At 36.9% G+C, this 20,523-nt stretch overlaps 2 protein-coding genes and 1 long non-coding RNA gene across 7 annotated transcripts in view; 2 read left to right on the forward strand and 1 right to left on the reverse strand.

The window, feature by feature from the left end:
- Positions 1 to 15,070, forward strand: LOC114147041 (E3 ubiquitin-protein ligase znrf1). 2 transcript variants are annotated; one of them, XR_003596008.1, is made up of 6 exons: positions 1 to 815; positions 3,685 to 3,780; positions 3,892 to 3,997; positions 7,730 to 7,831; positions 13,108 to 13,319; positions 13,368 to 15,070. XR_003596008.1 is itself a non-coding variant. In XM_028021575.1 (5 exons), the coding sequence occupies exons 1-4, from the start codon at positions 290 to 292 to the stop codon at positions 7,785 to 7,787; spliced, it is 786 nt and encodes a 261-aa protein (XP_027877376.1). In that variant the 5' UTR covers positions 1 to 289; the 3' UTR covers positions 7,788 to 7,831; positions 13,108 to 15,070. The 2 variants fall into 2 exon arrangements, 1 of the variants encoding a protein (XP_027877376.1); XM_028021575.1 differs by having other exon boundaries at positions 13,108 to 15,070.
- LOC114147043 (uncharacterized) overlaps positions 12,681 to 20,523 on the reverse strand; it is an 8,450-nt gene continuing 607 nt past the window's right edge. Inside the window, exon 3 of the long non-coding RNA XR_003596010.1 lies at positions 12,681 to 12,957. This is a non-coding gene — a long non-coding RNA (uncharacterized LOC114147043). The remainder of the gene's footprint in view (positions 12,958 to 20,523) is intronic.
- LOC114147040 (protein lifeguard 1) overlaps positions 16,476 to 20,523 on the forward strand; it is a 6,922-nt gene continuing 2,874 nt past the window's right edge. The window contains exons 1-2 of one of the 4 annotated variants that reach the window (XM_028021572.1): positions 16,476 to 18,550; positions 19,482 to 19,729. In XM_028021572.1, the coding sequence (XP_027877373.1) occupies positions 19,487 to 19,729 (243 nt within the window). In that variant the 5' untranslated portion in view covers positions 16,476 to 18,550; positions 19,482 to 19,486. Of the gene's footprint in view, positions 18,551 to 19,358; positions 19,730 to 20,171; positions 20,464 to 20,523 lie in introns of those variants that run through there. The other 3 variants (XM_028021571.1, XM_028021570.1, XM_028021573.1) reach the window with 3 other exon arrangements.

A 20,523-nucleotide genomic window follows, 5' to 3' on the forward strand; every position in this document is an offset into this window, starting at 1 on the left:
CTCCAACAGGAAGTGAACGCGCACTCATTTCCGCTGCAGCAGCTTCAACGGTCACGTCAAAAAATAAAAGGAAAATGTGGACGGAAAGGACGGACTAAAAGCTGGGGAGAGATCATCCAGACCGACCCGCCAGCTGCTTTCTCTTCCGTAAGAAGTCGTTACCAAGCAACTGCTTGTATTCGAGACTTCGGTCGGAACATTTAACGTGTTTTTAAGGGTCGTTTTGAGGTGAACGCGTCCCCTTCTTGTGTGCTGAATTAGCCAGCGGTTAGCCAGCCCGCTGCTAGTGATGGGGACGAGAGCGAGTCGCCTTCAGGACCCAGATCCCTCTCCCTTCGTAAAAGATGGCTCAAAGCGGGATTCCTATCGACGACCCCGGTGTACCAGGCCCACCAGCCTCGTCGTCGACTTCTCGGTGAGCTTCGAGGAAACGGAGGCCAACAGGAGCCGATCTGAGGAAGGGAGCGACTCGGACTTGGGGCAGCATGGAGGGGCGAGCGCCGACGGCAGCCCCGCCGACCACCGCAGCATACCGTCCGGCATTAGCCAGGCGTCTCCGGGTGACGACAACAACAGCGAGGGGAAACCCGAGGAGGACGGCGGCGTGAGCCCGGGGGCCCCCGCCGACGCGGAACGCCAAGCCGGGGAGGAAACAGGCCGCACGCCACACCGCACTTTTTCAGAGAGGCTCCCCGGGAATCGGCACTCTTCCGCCCGCAGCGTCGGAGCCAGGTCCGCCCGCGTTCGTGGCACACACCAGCGGCCGGTGTCGGAGGCTTGGATCGGCCTTTACCGTGTTAACAACCGACATGGCAGTAAGTAAATACAGTCAGGAACCGAAGCCGTGTTATATAATTTTCATAATGTTTGCCACAGAAATAGACTTCGCTCCAAGTCCGTCCTTAACTTGTCCAAACAAGTTAATCAACTTCACTGTCTCTGTAAATCTGTTTTTATTTAACACATTTAGATGCACCGATCAGACTTTTCTCAAGCCTATACCGATTTCTAGTTGTCTTCCAGGGCTGATTTTTGACCGATTTAATTTTCATTTTAGAACCTATAGTTATGAATCCAATAGAATATTTAGCAATGAAAAGAAATATACTAATTTGCTCAAGAGAGCATCGTTCCCAAACCTTTTATTTCCCAACTAAATTCAAAATGTACATTAAAGTTCATGCTATAGGTTGTTAAACGGAAACAATTTTTTTAGCTATCTTTGAAGAAAGATGGATCAAAGTTTATTATTGGTTTAAAATACTTGTGGTTTGTATTGAACTATAAAGAAAACTCCTATTTTGCAACATCAAACAAACTGATCAAATAAAAAATATGGGCAAACCCATTTCTGGTTCACTGATTACTGATTTTCCAGAAATGAAAGTGTCTCAAGGCACATGCTGGTGGTTGATGAGTTTATAGACCAAACATGGTGGAATTTCTTAGTTTTGATACCTTTTTGGGAAAAAAAATTGTAAAAGAAAACTGAATTTTCCATACTTGACATGATAAACACCAACCTGAGCCTGTCCTAGTGAAACTAGCTGGGGAAACTATGCATCCAAGGATATATTTTATGTATTTATAGGATTAAGACGGCAGTAGTTTCTATTTTTGATGCATTTAATGAGAAAACTATAATTGGATTAAAGCCTGGATGGGGAAAAATCTGCCTTTTCCAATGTCTGTTTAATGGATCGGTGCATCTCTAAGACACAACACTTTGTTAAATGCAGGTAGCGAATGTTTGTGCTTTCATAACAATCAGTGAATGTTAGTCTAAAACACAGAAGCACTATTTATTATAAAAACAGTTCATGTGTTGAATTTGCAATAACTGTGTTGTCCTTCAATGGCAAAGTCATTTCTCATTCAACAGAAAACTGCATCGTCTGTTACTTTAACATGATCACTTTAAACAATCATATAAATGTACCAGAATTCGCCATATAAGCTAATTTAGGTAAACTTATCTTGCTTCCCTGACATGTGTAAACCTTTAAACTCCATTGTTTCACTGACTAAATAATGAATAAAAACATTGCACAAGAGGAAATTAAAAACACGTGGTCAATATCACATTGACCCACAGTTTTACAGACGTGGAGACCAGAAACATGTAATATTTCCAAAAAAGATTATCACACTGATACCCTAAGAGCGGGAGGTTATGCATAATGCTCCACATAATTAAACTATCTGAATATTTAATCCTGTTTTCCTAAGATATATAATTATGTTTTGATAGAACAGAGGATTTAGTTCATTTTAAAAAATCCCCCTGGATCAACCTGGTCTGAAATTATAATGGATTATTGGGGGAATTTACATTCCTGGACAGTTAATCTCTTTTCCCGTGCTAGCATGCTGACTGAAACCATCAGAGACCCCATTGTCTGCGGCGGAGCAGTGGCGTAGAACTGTAAGTGGCGACACAGAAGCTCTTTCACGTTTCCGTAAGACAGCGGTTGTCTTTGACAATCCTCCAGCATGCAAGTTAAAAACATGAAGCAACCGACCGTGTTTCTCCTTTTTCAGGGGGGAGATGAGTTTGCAAAAGGTGGGAAGCAGTACATGCAACTAACAATCATTTTAATAATCGATTATTTTGACAATCAATTTAATTTGATTTTAAAAAATCTACATATTCTGCAGGTATTTCATTTAACCACTTAAGCCTTTTCTTTATACATTATTAGAAATACATTAAAATATGCAAATGATTGCTTTTTTGAATAAGAAAATAAGAACTTTATTGCCTAAGGTGCAATAACTTAGCATTTCTTTAGTGCACACTTCATTATTTATAGCAAAAGGTATATCTGCATTTTTTTTTTTAAATAACTGGATTGCCAAAGCACTTTGAACTGCCTTGTTGCTGAAAAAGTGCTATATAAATAAAACTACTTCTTCTAAAGATGCTTAAATGCACTAACCGATTAATCACAATTAATCCGATTAATCGTTTCAGCCCTACCAGATTTTGACTATTTCATTAAGTCATAGGTAGAGGTTGGTTATCGGTTTTTATGATTTTTCTTTTGGAGTGATAAACGACAATACACTTACTTACTGTCTGACCAATTTAAAAACAGAACAGTCTTTCAGTGATCGATTAATCACGATTAACCGTTTCAGCTCTACCAGATTTTCAATATTCGATAAAAGTCAAAATCCCCTCCCCTTATTTTTCTTTTGGAGCGGTAAAAGACAACCTTCTGTCTGGAGGATTTAAAAACAGATCAGTCTTTCAATAAACGATTAATCGTTTCAGCCATACATTCAGGATAATCAGATGCAAGCAGATGGTGGTGTTATGACTGAAAACATGACATTTTGATCCACAACGCTGCAGAGTGGTGGGTTTCCTGGGCCAGCCCTTCAGCCAGAGTAGGGAAATGGGTCACAACTTCACAAGCTGGCAGCGGCACATAGATGGAGGAGGCGGCGGGGGGAATGTAGGGCAGCAAGGTGCTGTTTCTGCCTGACTGTCACATCCATGAATGGCTGAGTGCTGGCTTTCCCTCAGGCGTGACTCACTGTTTTTATACGGATGCACACAGTCGAATGATTCTATTTCAGGCCAGCCGAAGTCGAGGTAGCATCATCTGAATTCAGTTTTATTTGCTCATCTCTGTCCAAAATGACATCGTGTCCTAATCCCAGCTCTGCCCTCTGCAGGTATTCGCTGCCCTTTCTGCTCGAAGCCTTTCCCAGGCGGTCGGATTGAGGATCACCTGTTGAGCTGCCTCACGTCTCCTCCGCTACCTTACAACAGTAAGCCTCCAGTAACTTGACGCTCTGACAGCTGTGTGTGTGTGTTATTCCTGTTTTTAAAGGCCGACGATGACGCTGTCTGTCGCCTTGTGTGTGTGCGTTTGTTCACAGCGGACGTGCTGAGCAAAGACAGCGGGGAATGCTCGATCTGTCTGGAGGACCTGGTGCAGGGGGAGACCATCGCCAGGCTGGCCTGCCTCTGCGTCTACCACAAAAGGTATTTAGAGCTCAGCACGTGCATGGAAACTGTTTCAGTATTTAACACATTTCTCAGAAACCAGAGTTGGGTAGTAACTAGTTACATTTACCTGAGTAACTTTTTGGAAACAAATTACTTTTAGGAGTATTTTTACTATGCTGTACTTTCTATTTTTACTTGAGTAATTTTATTATGAAGTATTTCTGCTCTTACTTGAGTAAAATTTCTGGATTTTCTACCCACTGAGTGAAAAACAAACATATTTTAACCAAAAACTCACCAGACACACACATCCATTTTTTGTTAAAGTTTCAAACGTTTTTTATTAATAAAAACTGGTCTGGAAAAAATGTATTTTGCCTGATTTTGTTATTTTTGTTACTTGTATGAATTATTGTCGTTTTTGTCCTAAAAATACCAAAATTTCCACTTTGGTCTGTCTGATTATGTAATTTTAAAATATTAAATGATTGATAGTTTGATCAGTTCCTCAGTAGTTGAGTAGACTTTATACCAAATACGTTTTTACTCTTACTTGAGTAATTGCTTGGATGGCTAAATTTTACATTTACTTGAGTAAAAGTACGTTGAAGTAGTGCTTCTCTGGCTTTAGTAAAGTTTTTAGGTACCCTGCCCACCTGTGTCAAAAACACTTGATAGATAAATTTCCAAATTTTGGGACTGCAGCTAAAGATTATTTTAGCTAATTATTCTGCAATATGTAGCTTTGACCAAGATATGTTTTTTTTAACATAACTGTTAAAACTGTCACTCTAATATCAGACAGATAATCTGTGAAAAGATGGATCTCCTCCACCTCCTCCTTGAGCTGCTGTTGCCATCTGAAGATATGCAAAAACAGCCAATCAGAGCCAGGAGGCGGGTCTTGGCGTTGTTTATCCACCTCATGTAGTCGCTGCTAAATGTTCTAATGACTGAGAAACTACTTGACATTACAGGAATACAGTTTATATGCCGTTTAACTAGCATTAGCATTCACAACCATTAGCATTCTTGCATAATAGCTATGATATACATGGGATATATAGTCCCTTCTTTTAGAGGTCCACAAATAGTCCATTTTGAACGACATATTAACTAAATGTCTATTAAAGAACACTTACAATTTTAAATAGTAATTTATATTAAATTATAATATCTCAAATTATAAGTCATTAACAAATCGTGGATAAACCCAAAACAAATCTTTCAAGAAACCCTTTGTTGCAGTGCAGTTTTAATTTGCCGTAACTGGTTATGCAACATTTAATTGCTTTAATTTGACCTTTTGGAGATGGCGATGCAACAAAACTACGCTTTTAAAAAATGAGGAAGGAGTTTGGTTCACCACTGATTTGGAAAGTTATTCGTTTCTTCTTCACTGCAAAAACACAAAATCTTACAAAGTAATTTTGGTCTAGTTTCTAATGCAAATATCTTAATACACTTGAAATAAGACAAAACTGATTTACAAATTACTTTTTAGCAAGAAGTAGGAGCTTTTTTTAAGTAAATAATTGCTTAACAAGTTCTAGTTTTGTCGGCAGATTATTTTGCTTATAACGATATTTTTCCCATGTTTTAAGTTAATTTATGAAGCCTCAATTTCTTGCTGAAAAGCTACTTTAATAGTTTGTCTTATTTCAAGCATACTAAGATATTTACACCAGAACTAGACTGAAATTACTTGGTAAGATCCTGTTTTTGCAGTGTGACTGGTTGTTCTGAAGTTATCTTAAAAGCTTTGTAAATTAAACTTGGATTATTATTAGAGAATCAAATGTCCTTCTCTGGAATTTAGCAGCTTTAAACTGAACCACAAATGTTTCTCCAACTGTTAAAACATCGTTACATATGAGCTCGGCACACCCTCAGATGTTCAGAAACCTCTTGGAGGTTTAATAATTATGAAGCTGTTAAAGGACCTCTGGTGTTTGCCTGGTTCCAGCACATTTACGCCGGCGTTTCGCAGTGTGCTTTAATGAGCCTCTCTTGGATTTCCCCCTCGTTTTCCAGCCGTCGCCGACTCCTTCAGATTTTTAAGTGCGAGCTTCGCGGGGACGACGCCACTCTCCACCTTTTTTTTATTTATTTTTTTTGTCCGTCAAAGTTGTCTCACAGCCGAGCCGTCGAGGCAAGCAGATACAAGAACGTCCCGGCCTGGAAGTCCGTGTAATTTCCTCACACGGAAAAGCTGAGTGTGTTGGAATTTAGCTTCACTCTAGGGAACTTCACTCAAGATCAGACGGATGACTGACTTCACCTCGGTTCTGGTTGAAGGCGGGCTCGCCTCCAGCTATTTTTTTTTTTTTTTTTTTCAAGGTGTGGTCGTTGGATTGCGTGAAGGAAATTTTTAATTTTCCCCATGGAGCAGTAGAGATTCAGGGAAGGAAGCAAATCGGAGAGTGAAACAGCTGAAAATGATTACATGATTCGTCATGTTTGATAACAGAAGTCGATCAGAAAAAATTTATAAAGCAAGGGTTTCCAAGGTGCGGTTTGGGGGCCATTTGTGGCCCTTTTACTGATTTTTCTTTTTTTTGCGGCCTCCAACTGCAGTTAAAGAAAGATACAAAATTGGCCCATCCTGCAGAATGGGTTGATGCAGTTAGATTTATTTATTTTTTATTTAATCAGAGTAAAATTATTACTGACATATTTTTCCTATTTTCAAGTACAACACAAAATATTCACCTTCTCATAACTAAGTTTTTATGATAACTAGAGCAACATTTATCCAGAGACCTTTACTGAAAACTGACTTTGCTGCACTCAAATCAACTTTTATTTAATTTATTAAACTTTACTAAATAGAGCAAGTGCTTTGAAAGAAAGTTATCCTGATCTTATAACTAAGAGTAAAGTTTGGGGATGAAATGATTAATTGGATTAATCAATTACTGAAATATTTATCAATTAATTTAGTAATTGATTAATCGTTAACTGGAGAGTAGAAACAAAAAAAGAACAACACACACAGAAGTAGTGATGCTCAGACACAAAAATGTGGGCCAATATCGATATCCGGTATCAATATTGTTATGACCAATAACCGATATTTACTTGGGTGTTTTAAAATGTTGCACATTTTTTAAAACACCCAAGAGTGTGTTGGAATTTAGCTTCACTCCAGGGAACTTCACCGGAGTGAAGTTCCCTGGAGTGAAGTTTCGTTTAGACTGACGAAAACATCCATCGTCAGTCTAAACGTTATTGGTGAGAAAAAAGTTTAAAGTTGCAACAAAAAGTTGCTGTGATTTTAGTTTTGACTCAACACATTTGATAATATATAAAATAAACACGATTTAAATCACATTCAGCTCCAACTAGTGGATGTTTGGTTCAGTTTATCAGAGACGCATAATGTATTAAAAAAGAAAACCATCCAGTCTGTTTTTGTTGTGAAATATTGTGATAAATTACGCATTTTTCCTCACTTCTCCCTTTCTTATCTGTCATTATGATGCTTCTCTAATTAGTGGTTTTACAAGCACATAATGCAGGGTGAAGAACAGTTCCTGGCATGCGAAGCTTTCTAAAGTAATCAAATCTTGCACTTAGACCAAAAATGCAGCTTTGTCTCTTAATTATTTGGTTTCTTAATCAAAAAGCAGGAGTGTATGGTTTCATCTTTCATCAGCCCTTCACCGGCTTCTAACCAGCGATTCAGGAAGTCGATGAAATCTTGTGGGCGACTCCTCAGTTTGTTACATTAGCGTCTGTTAATCAGAGAGTTTTGTGTTTGTGCAGCTGCATCGACTCCTGGTCCAAGGTGAAGCCCTGCTGCCCCGAACATCCCTTCGATTGACTCGCAGGTCAGGCGCTTCCAGCCCAGCGACCAGATCGACTCAGGTAAGCCCACGCTACAGGTGACTCAGATTATACATGTCTGGAAAAGTTGGTCAATTTTATTCAGCATTTTTGGTCTAGTTTCTACTGCAAATGTCTTAAAACCCTTGAAATAAGAAATAAAGAAAAACTAATGGATGCATGTCAGATTATTCCATTTGCAACAAGACATTTTTTCCATGCCATAGGTGAAATAATCTACTTTTTAAAGATCAATATTAAGGAATTATTGACTCAAAACAAGCTCCTATTTCTTACTGAACCGTTGCCTGTAAGTTAGTTTTTGTATTTCAAGTGAACTGAGATATTTTCACTAGAAACTAGACAAAAATATTCTTGGTAAGATTTTTGTGTGTTTTTTTTTTTTTTTTTGCAGTGCTTGTAAACATCCTTGAAAATATAAATACTGTTATAATCCAATTGCATAATTTCATATTGAAATGTAGAAAAAATGGCATTTTACAGTGTGAAAACATTCAACTAGTTTTGGTTTTATATATAATTAAATACTATTATCCTTTAATTTGTGGCTGCATGTGGAGCTCCTTCCTTTAACTTTGGGAACGATTCATCATTATCCTGATTAAAGACCAAATTCCTAAATAAGTTCTTGAACTATGGCAAACGTTCCCCGAAAATGAAAAAGGCCCACAGCATGACAGATTTTTTTTTTTACACCTGTTCATTTAAAGCAGGCTGGATGTTACTTGTTTATTTTTTATATATTCATCCTTTGCTTCATGTCAAACCCACGTAGATTGTTTTTGTTTTTGAAAAGCTCAACATAAAGTTTCAGTGGAAGAGTGAGGCTCAGCAAACTGCATGTTTACATTTGTGATGGTAGGAAAGAGAAAAGGTTTTCCATCGTCAGTCTAAACATTATTATGAACAGTTCTAAAGAAAATAAATAAAAATCTGGTGCTACAAAAAGTAACAAACTTACACAGTTTGTGCTGTTTAAGTTTTTTTTATTTGCATTTGCATGTTTTTTTTAAAAAAATATATATTTCTGTGTAAAATTAATGAATGTCATTAATTAGCATGTGTTTAGTGCCGTCATTGTTGCTAGACATAACAGTGGGAAGTGAGACCGGTGTCGCATCATATTCACACCCCAGAGAAACAAAGACTTATGGATTAAAAGTTCCTAGATAGTCTGAAAAATTTAATTAGAATACATTTTAAAATTGGTTCATGTGTATCCATTTATAGAAACTGTTTGGTAACAATAATTTGATTAAAACATTTTTTCTGAATGAAAATGTTTTTATATTAAAGGTTGTTTTTCCTGACATTTTTCAGTGAAATTATGCTGCTGCTACTGAATTGATTTTAACACTTTAACATCTTCTTCATCGCATTGCACAGTGATTTAAAAATGCTTCTTAAGTAGAGTTTTATGTTTTATTATACATTCTGCAAGTTTCATTTGGTAAAAAAAAACAACTAAAATCATTGAATCTAGCAGTCCTCTCAACCTAAAGTAGTTATTCATACATTTAAAAACATGACTCATCCGACCAGCAGCTTCGTCTGTGTGCCTGCTCATGTCAGCAGCCGAGCAGCAAAAATAACAGGTTTGATGTCATTAAAATATTTTCTCACCCACTTCCTCGTTCTATAATTTAAACGTCACCAACTTGGTCTGAAATAGTGGGGATTGCCTCATCTTTTCTCACTTTGTTCAGACAGTGACTCAAGTCATAGTTATCATTGTAAGAGCAACTAGAAAATTTCGGAAGAAATTTAGCCGGGGCCTGCCAAGGCGCGCCCGTGGGTTTGGGCCCGGCGTTGTCACGCCACAAATTGGCATCGACGCTAAAGAACGCCGCAACGTAATCAGTAGCACGCGGAGAACCACAAGTACGTTAAGTAAGGCGGACGTGCACCATTCAGTATGATTTAAAATTTTGTCAAGGCTTTTATTTTGGAAGTTTTGTTAAACTTCATTTCAAAGGGCCAAACTAATCCCATGCGTAATAGTCCTTGGGTTAAAATAGTTATATAATGCTCAAAACACAAGTAGTTGATGTAAAAATATTAAAGGCTTTTATTTTGAAATGTTTGTTAAGCTTCATTTCAAAGCGCCAAACTAATCCTATGTTTATCAGTGCGTTGGATGAAAAAGTCAAATAAAGCCAAAAAGAGCAATTACGTCATGTAAAAATATTCAAGGCTTTTATTTTGAAATTTTCAGTATGCTTCATTTCAAAGGGCCAAACTAATACCATGTGTAACAGTGCTTTGGATGAAAAAGTCAAATAAAGCCAAAAAGAGCAATTACATGATGTAAAAATATTCAAGGCTTTTATTTTGAAATTTTTGTTAAGCTTCATTTCAAAGGGCCAAACTAATCCCATGAATAACAGTCATTGGATAAAATCAGTTATATAATGCTCAAAACACAAGTAGTTGAGGTAAAAATATTAAAGGCTTTTACTTTGGAATTTTTGTTAAACTTCATTTCAAAGGGCCAAACTAATCCCATGCGTAATAGTCATTGGGTTAAATCAGTTATATAATGCTGAAACGCAAGTAGTTGATGTAAAAATATTCAAGGCTTTTATTTTGAAATTTTCAGTATGCTTCATTTCAAAGGGCCAAACTAATCCCATGTGTAACAGTGCTTTGGATGAAAAAGTCAAATAAAGCCAAAAAGAGCAATTACGTCATGTAAAAATATTCAAGGCTTTTATTTTGAAATTTTTGTTAAGCTTCATTTCAAAGGGCCAACCTAATCCCATGAATAACAGTCATTGGATAAAATCAGTTATATAATGCTCAAAACACAAGTAGTTGATGTAAAAATATTAAAGGCTTTTACTTTGGAATTTTTGTTAAACTTCATTTCAAAGGGCCAAACTAATCCCATGTGTAATAGTCATTGGGTTAAATCAGTTATATAATGCTGAAAACGCAAGTAGTTGATGTAAAAATATTCAAGGCTTTTATTTAGAAATTTTCAGTATGCTTCATTTCAAAGGGCCAAACTAATCCCATGTGTAACAGTGCTTTGGATGAAAAAGTCAAATAAAGCCAAAAAGAGCAATTACATGATGTAAAAATATTCAAGGCTTTTATTTTGAAATTATTATTATGCTTCATTTTAAAGTTCCAAACTAATCCCATGTGTAACAGTTACTGAGTTAAATCAGTTATATACAGCCCATAGCAGCAAGTAGTTGTAAAGGGTTAGATAGAACTACAGTGATGCGTATTTGTAGTCCTAATCAGCAGCCAATAGCCTCTTGAGTTCCGTTGCTATGGTAAATAATGGTCTCAGCAGGGTGTGAACTGTTAGTGACAGAGGGTGAGACAGAGAATACTCTCTTTGAGCCAACAAGTTTTACTGAAAAAAGCATTGGAAACAAATCCTTCCCATTCGGGAACCGTAATACATATTCGAAAAGCGTTTGAAGTGTATGAGAGGGCTATGTGTCTTCTGCGATAGTCCCGAGATTCATATCTGTACCTCACTCAGAGCATTTACAGCGATGAGAGAAAGAAATGTTGTGCCCAGATCTGAAATTCTAGTCAAATACATGGGAGAGAGCCTAAGATAGCCTCAGAAAATCCTGTCGCATGACTTTGCTCTGAAGCACCGTGACAGAAAACCATACGGTCTAGATAAATTTCGAAAACATTTTACCGGAGCAGACAGGCGTATCCATGTCAGGACCGATTTTGATACCAATCGTGCGATATTTGTGGGCGTGATGGCGATTTCAAAATTATCTTGGGCTCAAAAAATCTCTTCATTTCTCACTCTAGCAGAGGGGCACTCAGGAAGATTCACACTCTAATTTTAGGAAAAATGAGAAACTTTGGGTCGCTTAGAGACAAATTGTGGACAAACCGTAATTGGTATCGACGAGCCGTCTTCACTTTCGAAGAGATCACAGACGTATCTACAAAATGAAATTTGAATGGCATTTCTACGTGAATTCGTGACGACACGGAAAATCCTCAAAAATAGGGTATTTCTAGGATTTTTCCCATTGACTTATAATGGGTTTTTTTTCATAGTTTTTTGCGAATTATGTCGCCATGTTAACCCCAAATCCCACCAAAAGTAATAGCTCCAATGGCGTGAATTTTCTGCACGTTTTGATACCTCATTTGTAGGTGTGCACGCAGCGGTATGAGCCGCATTAACGGTGACGGATGAAAAATAAAGAATTATAATAATAAAGAAACTTTTCTTGGGAGAATAGCAATAGGTTCCTGCCATTGCTTTGCATGGCAGGCCCCAAATATTGAAACTTTAAGGACTGCTGGGATAAATCTCCAAAAAGCTAAAGTTTACTGAACTTAATGACAAACATGAAGCTTCACCCACAGCCTGGAAGCTGGGCTGCAATAAGAAGAATTTATTTATGTCTTATTAAAGAGAAACATGTTGGATTTTTCCACCGAAGCGACTTCAGCTGTAAAGCAGAGAAATTTACTTTCTCTGCTTTACAGCCGTTACTTAAAAACAGGAAGTGCTTCATCCTTCTCTGCTGCTCAGAGACGCCGTTTACCTCAGTGTGCAGATTACTGATGATGACAGTATTTACTGAGGTGCACTGCAAAAATACTTGGTAAGGCAAAATCTTATCAAGTATTTCTGTCTAGTTTCTAGTCCAAATATTTCAGCACATCTAAAATAAGACAAAAGTAACTTAAAAGTAAGTTTTCTGCTAGATATAGGAGCTTGTTTGGAGTAAATAATTTCTTAATAAGGATTAAAAAGTACAAGTTCCACTGAACAAAAACTTTTATCAGCATTAAGGAATTGTTGACATAAAGTGAGCTCCTCTATCTTGCTAAAGTTGTAAATTAGATTTTCTTTGAAGTGACCCAAAATATTTGGACTAGAAACTAGACCAAAAATACTAGGTAAGATTTTGTGTTTTTGCTGCGCAGAAGAAATGAACGGCTGTTAACTTTTCAAATCATTAGTGAAAGAAAAACTCCTTCCTCTTTCTTTAAAGATAAAATTGAATCAATTAAAAGTTGCATAACTATTCCAGGCAAATTGAAGCTGCAACACAAACGCAGTAAAATGTTGAACTTTTACTATGATACTGATAAAATTAAGGATGCAAGAAGAAATCTGCCTAATTCTTGGTTCTTCTGGCACAGATCTGCGAACAGGCAAAGAAAAAACAACAGAAAAATGAAACATTCACTGAAAACTGGGCCAAAAATACTTGGTAATATTTGGTGTTTTTGCAGTGTGAGAAGTTGAAGTTAAATGTTCTCTTTTTCTCTGTTTTTTTTTCCTGTTTTTACAGGAGATTACACCGGATCCCAACAAAACCACAATAAGAATCAAGAATTGAACGAGCAAAATTCATATTTCCGTTTCCGATGTAAAAGGTCAGCGGGATCTTCCTCTATCGATTTAAACTCGACCTGCCAAACGCCGACTTTGAAACCAGCTGCTCCGTCTAATAACAGAGATGTCTGTCTGTGAGTGTGTGTTTGTGTGTGTGTGTGTGGACTCGTATCACCGGGGGTAATTTAAATATTATTATCCAAGAAAACCAGATAGAGTTTCAGTGACCGGCGCCTCTCCTGTGCGTTTCTGTCTCTGAATCTTATCAACTATTTTTGCAAAAAACAAAACAAACAAAAACTAAGTATTGTTGCAAGTCCTACATCGGATGAATGTTTCTTCTTCTCTGCTTTTCCCCCCAAATTAACCAAATCTTCAGCTGTTACGTTTATTTCTGCTCTGACGCGAGGAGGACCTGTTTTTGGTGGAAAGGGGGGCTGCTGCTACTCTTTCTTTCTGTTTTTTGTTATTATTTTTCTTGCTTTCTGTTATCTTTAAACATTTCAGGGGAAGTTTTGGGCCTTTGTGTTTTGTTTCTTTTAAAGTCGGCCAGTTTTGTCTCCTTGTTGCCGTGGGGATTGTTCAGGAAGATTTCGACAGTAGCACCGCGTTGGCGCCAGCTGGAGCATTTTTCTGTTATTTCTCATACGATCTGGGATGACGGTGAGCGACGGAGGGGTGAATTTGTCCTGTGTTTGTTTGTATATACATTAAAGTGTGTTTGTGTTTGTTGTAAACTTCGCAGATGTCTGGTTGGTTGGTACTTTCTATGAATGCGGTTTCTTTTTTCTTTTTTTTTTTCTCGCCAACGCCGGATCGCGCCGGGACGAGTAGACAGATTTTTGGGGGCATGTTTACGCCATGTGGCATCTGCCTCCTCTTCACAGCACTGGGGGCTATGGACAGCTTATGGTTAATAATTACATAAGCAGCAGGCACCCTCTTGCTTTTCCACCCTGCCTTTTTATTTTGAGCATTTTTAGCTGACATATTGTGATTATTGCTAAATGTGTTAAGTGGCTTTCCTTTGCCTTTTTTGTGCTGATTTGCCTTTTTTGGGCTCTTAAATTGAGCCAGCAGAACAAACAACTTGATTTCTTTTTATCTGTTTCATGGATTTTCAACCCAGACGGTTCAGTTTTAGAGCAAAGGTGTTCAAAGTAGGGTTCGGGGGCCACTTGCGGCTCCTGGATTGATTATGTGTAGCCCTCGGACCAAAATTTGAGAATTATAATCTATTACTTTTAAATAAAAATCTACTTACAAAAATGTTACACTGCAAAAAAAATAAAAAGTATTTTGGTCTAGTTTCTAGCGCAAATTTCTAAGTTACATGTAGTTTTGTCTTATTTCAAGTGTACTTTTTTAAGTCAATAAGTACTATTTCCACTGGCAGATTATTCCACTTAAAACATGGAGAAAATGTCTTGTTATGAGTTAAATAATCTGGCAGTGCAACCAGTACTTTTTCATCAATATTAAAGAATTATTCACTTTAAAAAAAAAGCTCCTATAACTTGCTAAGGTTACCTGTATGTTAGTGTTTGCTCTAGAAATTAGACCAAAATACTTGGTAAGATTTTGTGTTTTTTACAGTGTATTTGCAACTTTTCTGGTTTCCTTCCGTTGTCATGGTAACTAGGACCACATTTACTCATTGACTTGTACGCTAAAGTACAATCTGTTTCACCAAAATCTGCTTTTATTTGCTGTATTAAAACTTTTTTATTTTCTCAGTTTTCTTCAATCGAGCCCAGAACAATAAGCAAACTGGATGCCTTTCGTTTAATAAGGAAGTTTTGGATTTACAATCCCATAAAAATCAGAGTATATTCTTATTGCTGAGTAGGTTTAAAAAAAAAAAAAAAAAATCAACATTTTGGTGATTTCAATTTTTTATTTTTTACCCCTTCAGGGGGTCTTTTTGTGGGCTCTAGTGTCCCTTATATGATAGTAGGCTGACAGGAGACGGGGAAGACATGTGGCAAATGTCGTCGGGTCCGGGAGTCGAACCCGCGACGGCCGCGTCAAGGACTCGAGGCCTCCAAATACGGGTCGCGCTAACCACTACGCCACCACGGCACGCCCGGTGATTTCAATTTTTAATAATTATATTTTTTGTCGTGCAGTCACTTCTAATGCTAACAATTTTGGCGAAAAGAGTTGGATTAGTCTTGGTTTTCTTTAATTTCCTCCCCTGGTTCACGGTTCTCTGCAGTCTGAGGTGCTACGACTCGCCCCACCACTAGTGGGCAGCGCTGTGCATGTTTCTCTTTTTATATTAAAGCATAAAAATATATATTGGAGAATTTTAAAAATGGAGAAAGGAAAAAAAAAAAAGATGCCAAAAGTGAGTCTGTGCATTGGGAGTGTCGTGTGAGCGTGTGCAGAGGTCGAGGTGACGTTGCGTTCGTTGTAGAGGTCAGTTATGATGTTGTATACTTTGGCTGGGGGGTGTGATGGGGGTGTTTGTTTATGCTCATGGAGGTTGGATTTAACCCCCCTAAATTACTCTCATTTACTCTGTTACCCTCTCTAAGCTGTGTGGTGCAATACCTCAGTTTTTTATTTCTTTACCAATGCTAGCTAAATGCTCTCTGTGTTCTCCAACCAAGGATGGTGTGTATTTTTCTTTCTTTCTTTTTTTTTTTTTTAAAGACGTTCCTCAAAGATTTGGTTCTGAAACACGGGGCTCCGTGTTTTAGATGAGAAAGTTTTAAAAATGGGTCACAATGGCTGAGTCTGCATCCTCTGGATATGGACAATCTGCCTTGACTCTGGTATAAAAACAAATTTAACTTTATTTATTATTATTATTATTAAATTGTAAATATGTAATGCAATTCAAGAAAATGGCTTGGTCCTTGTCTGTTCAATTATACTGTTTCTAAGCTCTGATCTTTTGTATGTCTCAGAAGTTGTTTTTATATGTATTTTTTACAATAAATATGTGTGAGAAAAGTCGTTTGCTTTGTGTTTGTTTGAAACCATCAGATTCATAATCAAAAATACACAAATACTGAGCTGTAAAAGATGTTAAAATATCAGTTTATCTGCAGAGTTGGGTAGTAGTTGCATTTACTAGATTAACATTTTGGAAAAAATGTACTTCTAAAAGTAGTATTACTACACTGTGCTTTTTACATTTACATGAATTTTATTGGTTTTAACCAAAAGTTCTAATAATACTATGATTTCATTCTTGTGTTATTCCAACTTTATTCTTGTGTGACTTTATTTTGATAATTTTATGACTTTATTCTCATAATATTCCGACTTTATTCTCGTAATTTTCTTAGCATGGCCCTAATACTCTGTCGTATTAGTAATTGTTAGCCCTTCTTGTTTGCCAAACAGCTCAAACTCAGGCTGGATGGAGAGCAATTAGGTTTTATCTCTGGACTTTGACTGGACCATTTTAACTTATGAATGTGCTTCTGTTTAAACAAATGGTCCTAAACTCTGGTTCTCGGCCCCTTCTGTGCACCACCATGTTTCGCTGGGGGGTCGGTATATTCATGGTGATGCAGTTTCATATGTTTGGTCTCCTTCCATGTTTGTCAACAACAGCCATGCATTTTGGTTAACAGCTTCTAGGTACATGATTTGCCTCTGAATGGTTTGTATGTTTGTAGTTTGTCAAGCTGCAGATAGAATCTAAATGATAGAAGAAAAAAACACACAATGCTCTTGGAGAATCTGGTGAGATGCATTGGTGACATTTATAAAACTCGGCTCTTCGTTTGTTCGTTTCTACAGAAAGATAACATCGGCCGGGTTATGGGAAGCCTGGGCTGCGTTTATCTGCTTTGTGTTTGTTGCTGCTGTGTAGGTTTGCTCTGCAGCAGCTGTTTCGAGTCTACCCAACCACACAATGACCCTCAGCCATTTCCTCTTTGTGCTTTTATGTCAAGACCAAACTCTCAGTTTTACCCTTCAAGCTAACAAGATGCAGAGCATGAATCTATGGTTTGCTTTGTGCAGACATGACCAGAAGGAAATGTTGTTTCAAGGTTAACTCCTTCCTGTTTCTAGTTGTTTACAATGATCATCAAACCCAGTCAGTGTCACCTTAAGAGTCCAGCTAAAACCAGAACACATCTAATATGCAAACTGACTGATCCTTCAAACAGAAAAGTCCAGATGTCATCGCTTGGCATCAATTATAACTTCTGCAGCAGAAAGAAGAGTTTTCACTGCAAAAAAACAAAATCTTACCAAGTAGTTTTGGTCAAGTTTAGAGCGCAAATATCTTTATACACTTGAAAAAAACTACTTTTCAGCAAGATAGAGGAGCTTTTTTTTTTAAGTCAGTAATTTCTTAATACTGATTAAAAAGTTCAGTTCCACAAGCAGATTATTCCACTTATAACATGGCAAATGTTTTGTTATAAGTTAAATAATCTGCCGTATTACCGGGTTAATAAATTTTTAGATGCAATAATTTGATGAAATGTAAATACTCCTTTCCCATTATATTATTGTCTTTATACACCTGCCAGTATTGCTTTATTTAACATATATATTTGAATGAATCTGAGTCAACACTTGTGACCTTGAGTGTGTAATAAATTCAGAGTTTAACAGCAGCAACAACTTTCTGAGTTTGCTTCTGCAACAGGAAAAAAGGAAACTGAGGGTAGATCTATAGTCTGATATCTGTGCCTGAACCAGAGGAAGCAGAAAAACTGAAAAAACTCTTATAAAGTGGCAAAAGACTCATTTTAAAGTCTGTTGGTTGCTTTTTGTTTTGTTTATCTACTAGATCAAAAACCATCAACAAACGGGAAGTTATAAAAACAACTTGTGTCAACCGACGTTTCTTTCAGCGATTAGTCAGATCCGTCCTAACTTTCAGTTTCTGTTTGAGTTCAGAACCAAAATCTGAGTTGTGACGACACCCAAAATTACAACCAATTAATAATTTATCCTTAAAATGTATTTTTTAAGTGTCTTGCGTGTTTTAAATGTATTCCTGCCAAAGCACAGAGCGTTCCTACAGTTCTCCAGATGTTCTAGATCTTTTTAAACAAAATTTGAAAATGTGAATTAAAAAAAGCTGATTTTTCTACATCTAGCTTTAAAAAAAAAAGAGGATGGGTAGATTATTGTTGTCACTTGGAGACAACGATAAAGGTAATAAGTTCTGATAATATAAACATTTCCTCTTTATTTCCTTTCTATATGCATTTACAGATAAAACCTCTGAAGGTCGCGACCTTCAGGAATCTGTAGTTGTGATCGCTGCCAATCTTTTCTGAGTGAACATGAGGCGAGTCATCAGAGCGAAACTGTTTGCATCACTTTAAAGAGACGAGAAGTCTCTTAAAAGTGAGTTTTATCATTTCCTCCTCAAACAGCAGAACTGCTTCAACCTGTGGAGCCGCTCAGAGGAAAAGGTAAGAGGATCGGTTGGTTTATTCTGAAACATTTTAAAATGCTGCAAAGTTTTACAGAGAAATCTCAAAGGGCAACTTAAACCACCAAATTTAAGGATAAAACAAGTCTGAGAACTAAAACATCTCTACTTGAGACGAGGGAAAAGATGTGCAGATATTGAGCCAAATAAATCTATTGAATTGTTTTTTTTTTATCTTCAGGTAAAAAAAATTTCCACAAAAATTACGTAGATAGACAAGATTACTCTTGTGCCTAGGTGATTTATTTAATAAATTTTTAAAAATAATTATATATTGTTTTATTAAAAATAATACACTTATTATTATAGCCCTTTACAATATACACTAGCAAGTGGCTAATTTTGCTTAACTTAGATAAAAATGTTTTTTAATCCTCTTTTTAACTTGAGTAAAAAAAGATACAACACAAGAGACAGTAGAATAAATGTAAAAAATACTTAATAAATGCCACACTACTGAGTATTAAAAGCCACGTTGAGCATAAATGCCTCTGTTTTCAGCTGAGATTTGTCACAGTGGGACAATTTTAAATAAAACCTCCAAATTTAATGGTGAAGGATTTTTTTCTTTTGATGACAAACAGGTGACTGCTGTCAGTTTTATTTACTGTATATTTTGAGGTGGATCTTTAAAAATAAAAAAAAAGAAACTTCTAAAAGCAGTGATTTCTTCCTGATAGTTAAGAAAGTAACTACTGTCTTTCTAAATACGGTACATTTTGTTCAAATTCAGATTTACGGTTAATCAACAGAACTGAAAAACTGATTTTTGTCATAATTCTTCACAGCTCAAGTTTTACTTCTGCATTTCTTTTCCACATTGATGCAAAAGGAGAGTCCACCCTAATCGACTCACTTCTGCTGGTGAACTACTTCTCCCTCACGTGAGTCTCTGAATCTTTCTGTTTCAGCCAACATGGCCGATGAAAGAGAGCCACTCATACCTAAGCCGTCTTCGCCTCCACCGTATTCCTACCATGACCAGTCGCCTCCAGCTTACTCTGCGGACCCGGTCGGGTACGGTCCGCACCAAAGTGAGGCCGTTGTCACCAGATACGAGTCTTTCCGAGACATAAACCCAGAGATCGCATCGGACACGACTCCCTTTGTGTCGTCGTCGTTTGAGGACGAAACTGTGAGGAGAGGGTTTGCTAGAAAGGTTTGTCTCCACTCAAATGTTCAATTATTACACTACAAAAACACAAAATCTTACCAAGTTTTTTGGGTCTAGTTTCTATATCTTACTACACTTGAAATAAACAAAACTACTTACAAGTAACTTTTCAGCAAGATATAGGAGTCAGTAATTCCTTAATATTGATTTTAAAAAGTACGAGTTACATTGGCAGATTTTTTCATTTAAAACATGAGTAAAATGTCTTGCTATAAGTAAAATAATTTGCCAATGGAACTAGTTCTTTTTAGATTAACCAATTAATGCAATAGTGACATTTAGAGTCGCTTTTGGGGCCAAAAATAAGTTTCTACCATTTATGTTAAATGCCTTAAAATATTTCTCTATTATTCTGACATGTGTGAGAACAATTCCCTTTCCAAAGGAGAAAATAAATCCTTTTAGAAACCACTGGACAAATCCTGTACATTTGGAAACGTTTGCTGCTTAATTGCTACAGTTACCTTGGTGGAACCAAATATTTCAGCTGTCTGAAATAATCTGTTCCCTCTCCATTTAAAAAAAAACTTCTTAATTGTATTCATTTTTCTCATCATAAACAACACATTCTATGGATTTGAAAACATTTGCTTTATACTTTTTAATGTTACGATGGAGAAATTTCTCGTATGTTATTTACAAACCAACGGTTTACGGATGTCGCTTGTGCGACAGATTTACGGGTGTACCAGAAACGCAACACAAAGGTTCCGGCTCAGGTGCGTAAAAAAACAGTTAATTGCGTTAAAATCTATGTAGTTAATAAATCGAAATTAACG

The sequence above is a fragment of the Xiphophorus couchianus genome, chromosome 6, assembly GCF_001444195.1.
Source record: "Xiphophorus couchianus chromosome 6, X_couchianus-1.0, whole genome shotgun sequence".
NCBI lineage: Eukaryota > Metazoa > Chordata > Actinopteri > Cyprinodontiformes > Poeciliidae > Xiphophorus > Xiphophorus couchianus.

Excerpts from the sequence above, each read along its gene's own strand:
- LOC114147041 (XM_028021575.1), top strand. The coding sequence starts at position 290 with ATGGGGACGAGAGCGAGTCGCCTTCAGGACCCAGATCCCTCTCCCTTC. Across the intron at positions 3,781-3,891 it reads TCCTCCGCTACCTTACAACA|CGGACGTGCTGAGCAAAGAC; the intron begins GTAAGCCTCCAG and ends GTTTGTTCACAG. Across the intron at positions 3,998-7,729 it reads CTCTGCGTCTACCACAAAAG|CTGCATCGACTCCTGGTCCA; the intron begins GTATTTAGAGCT and ends GTGTTTGTGCAG.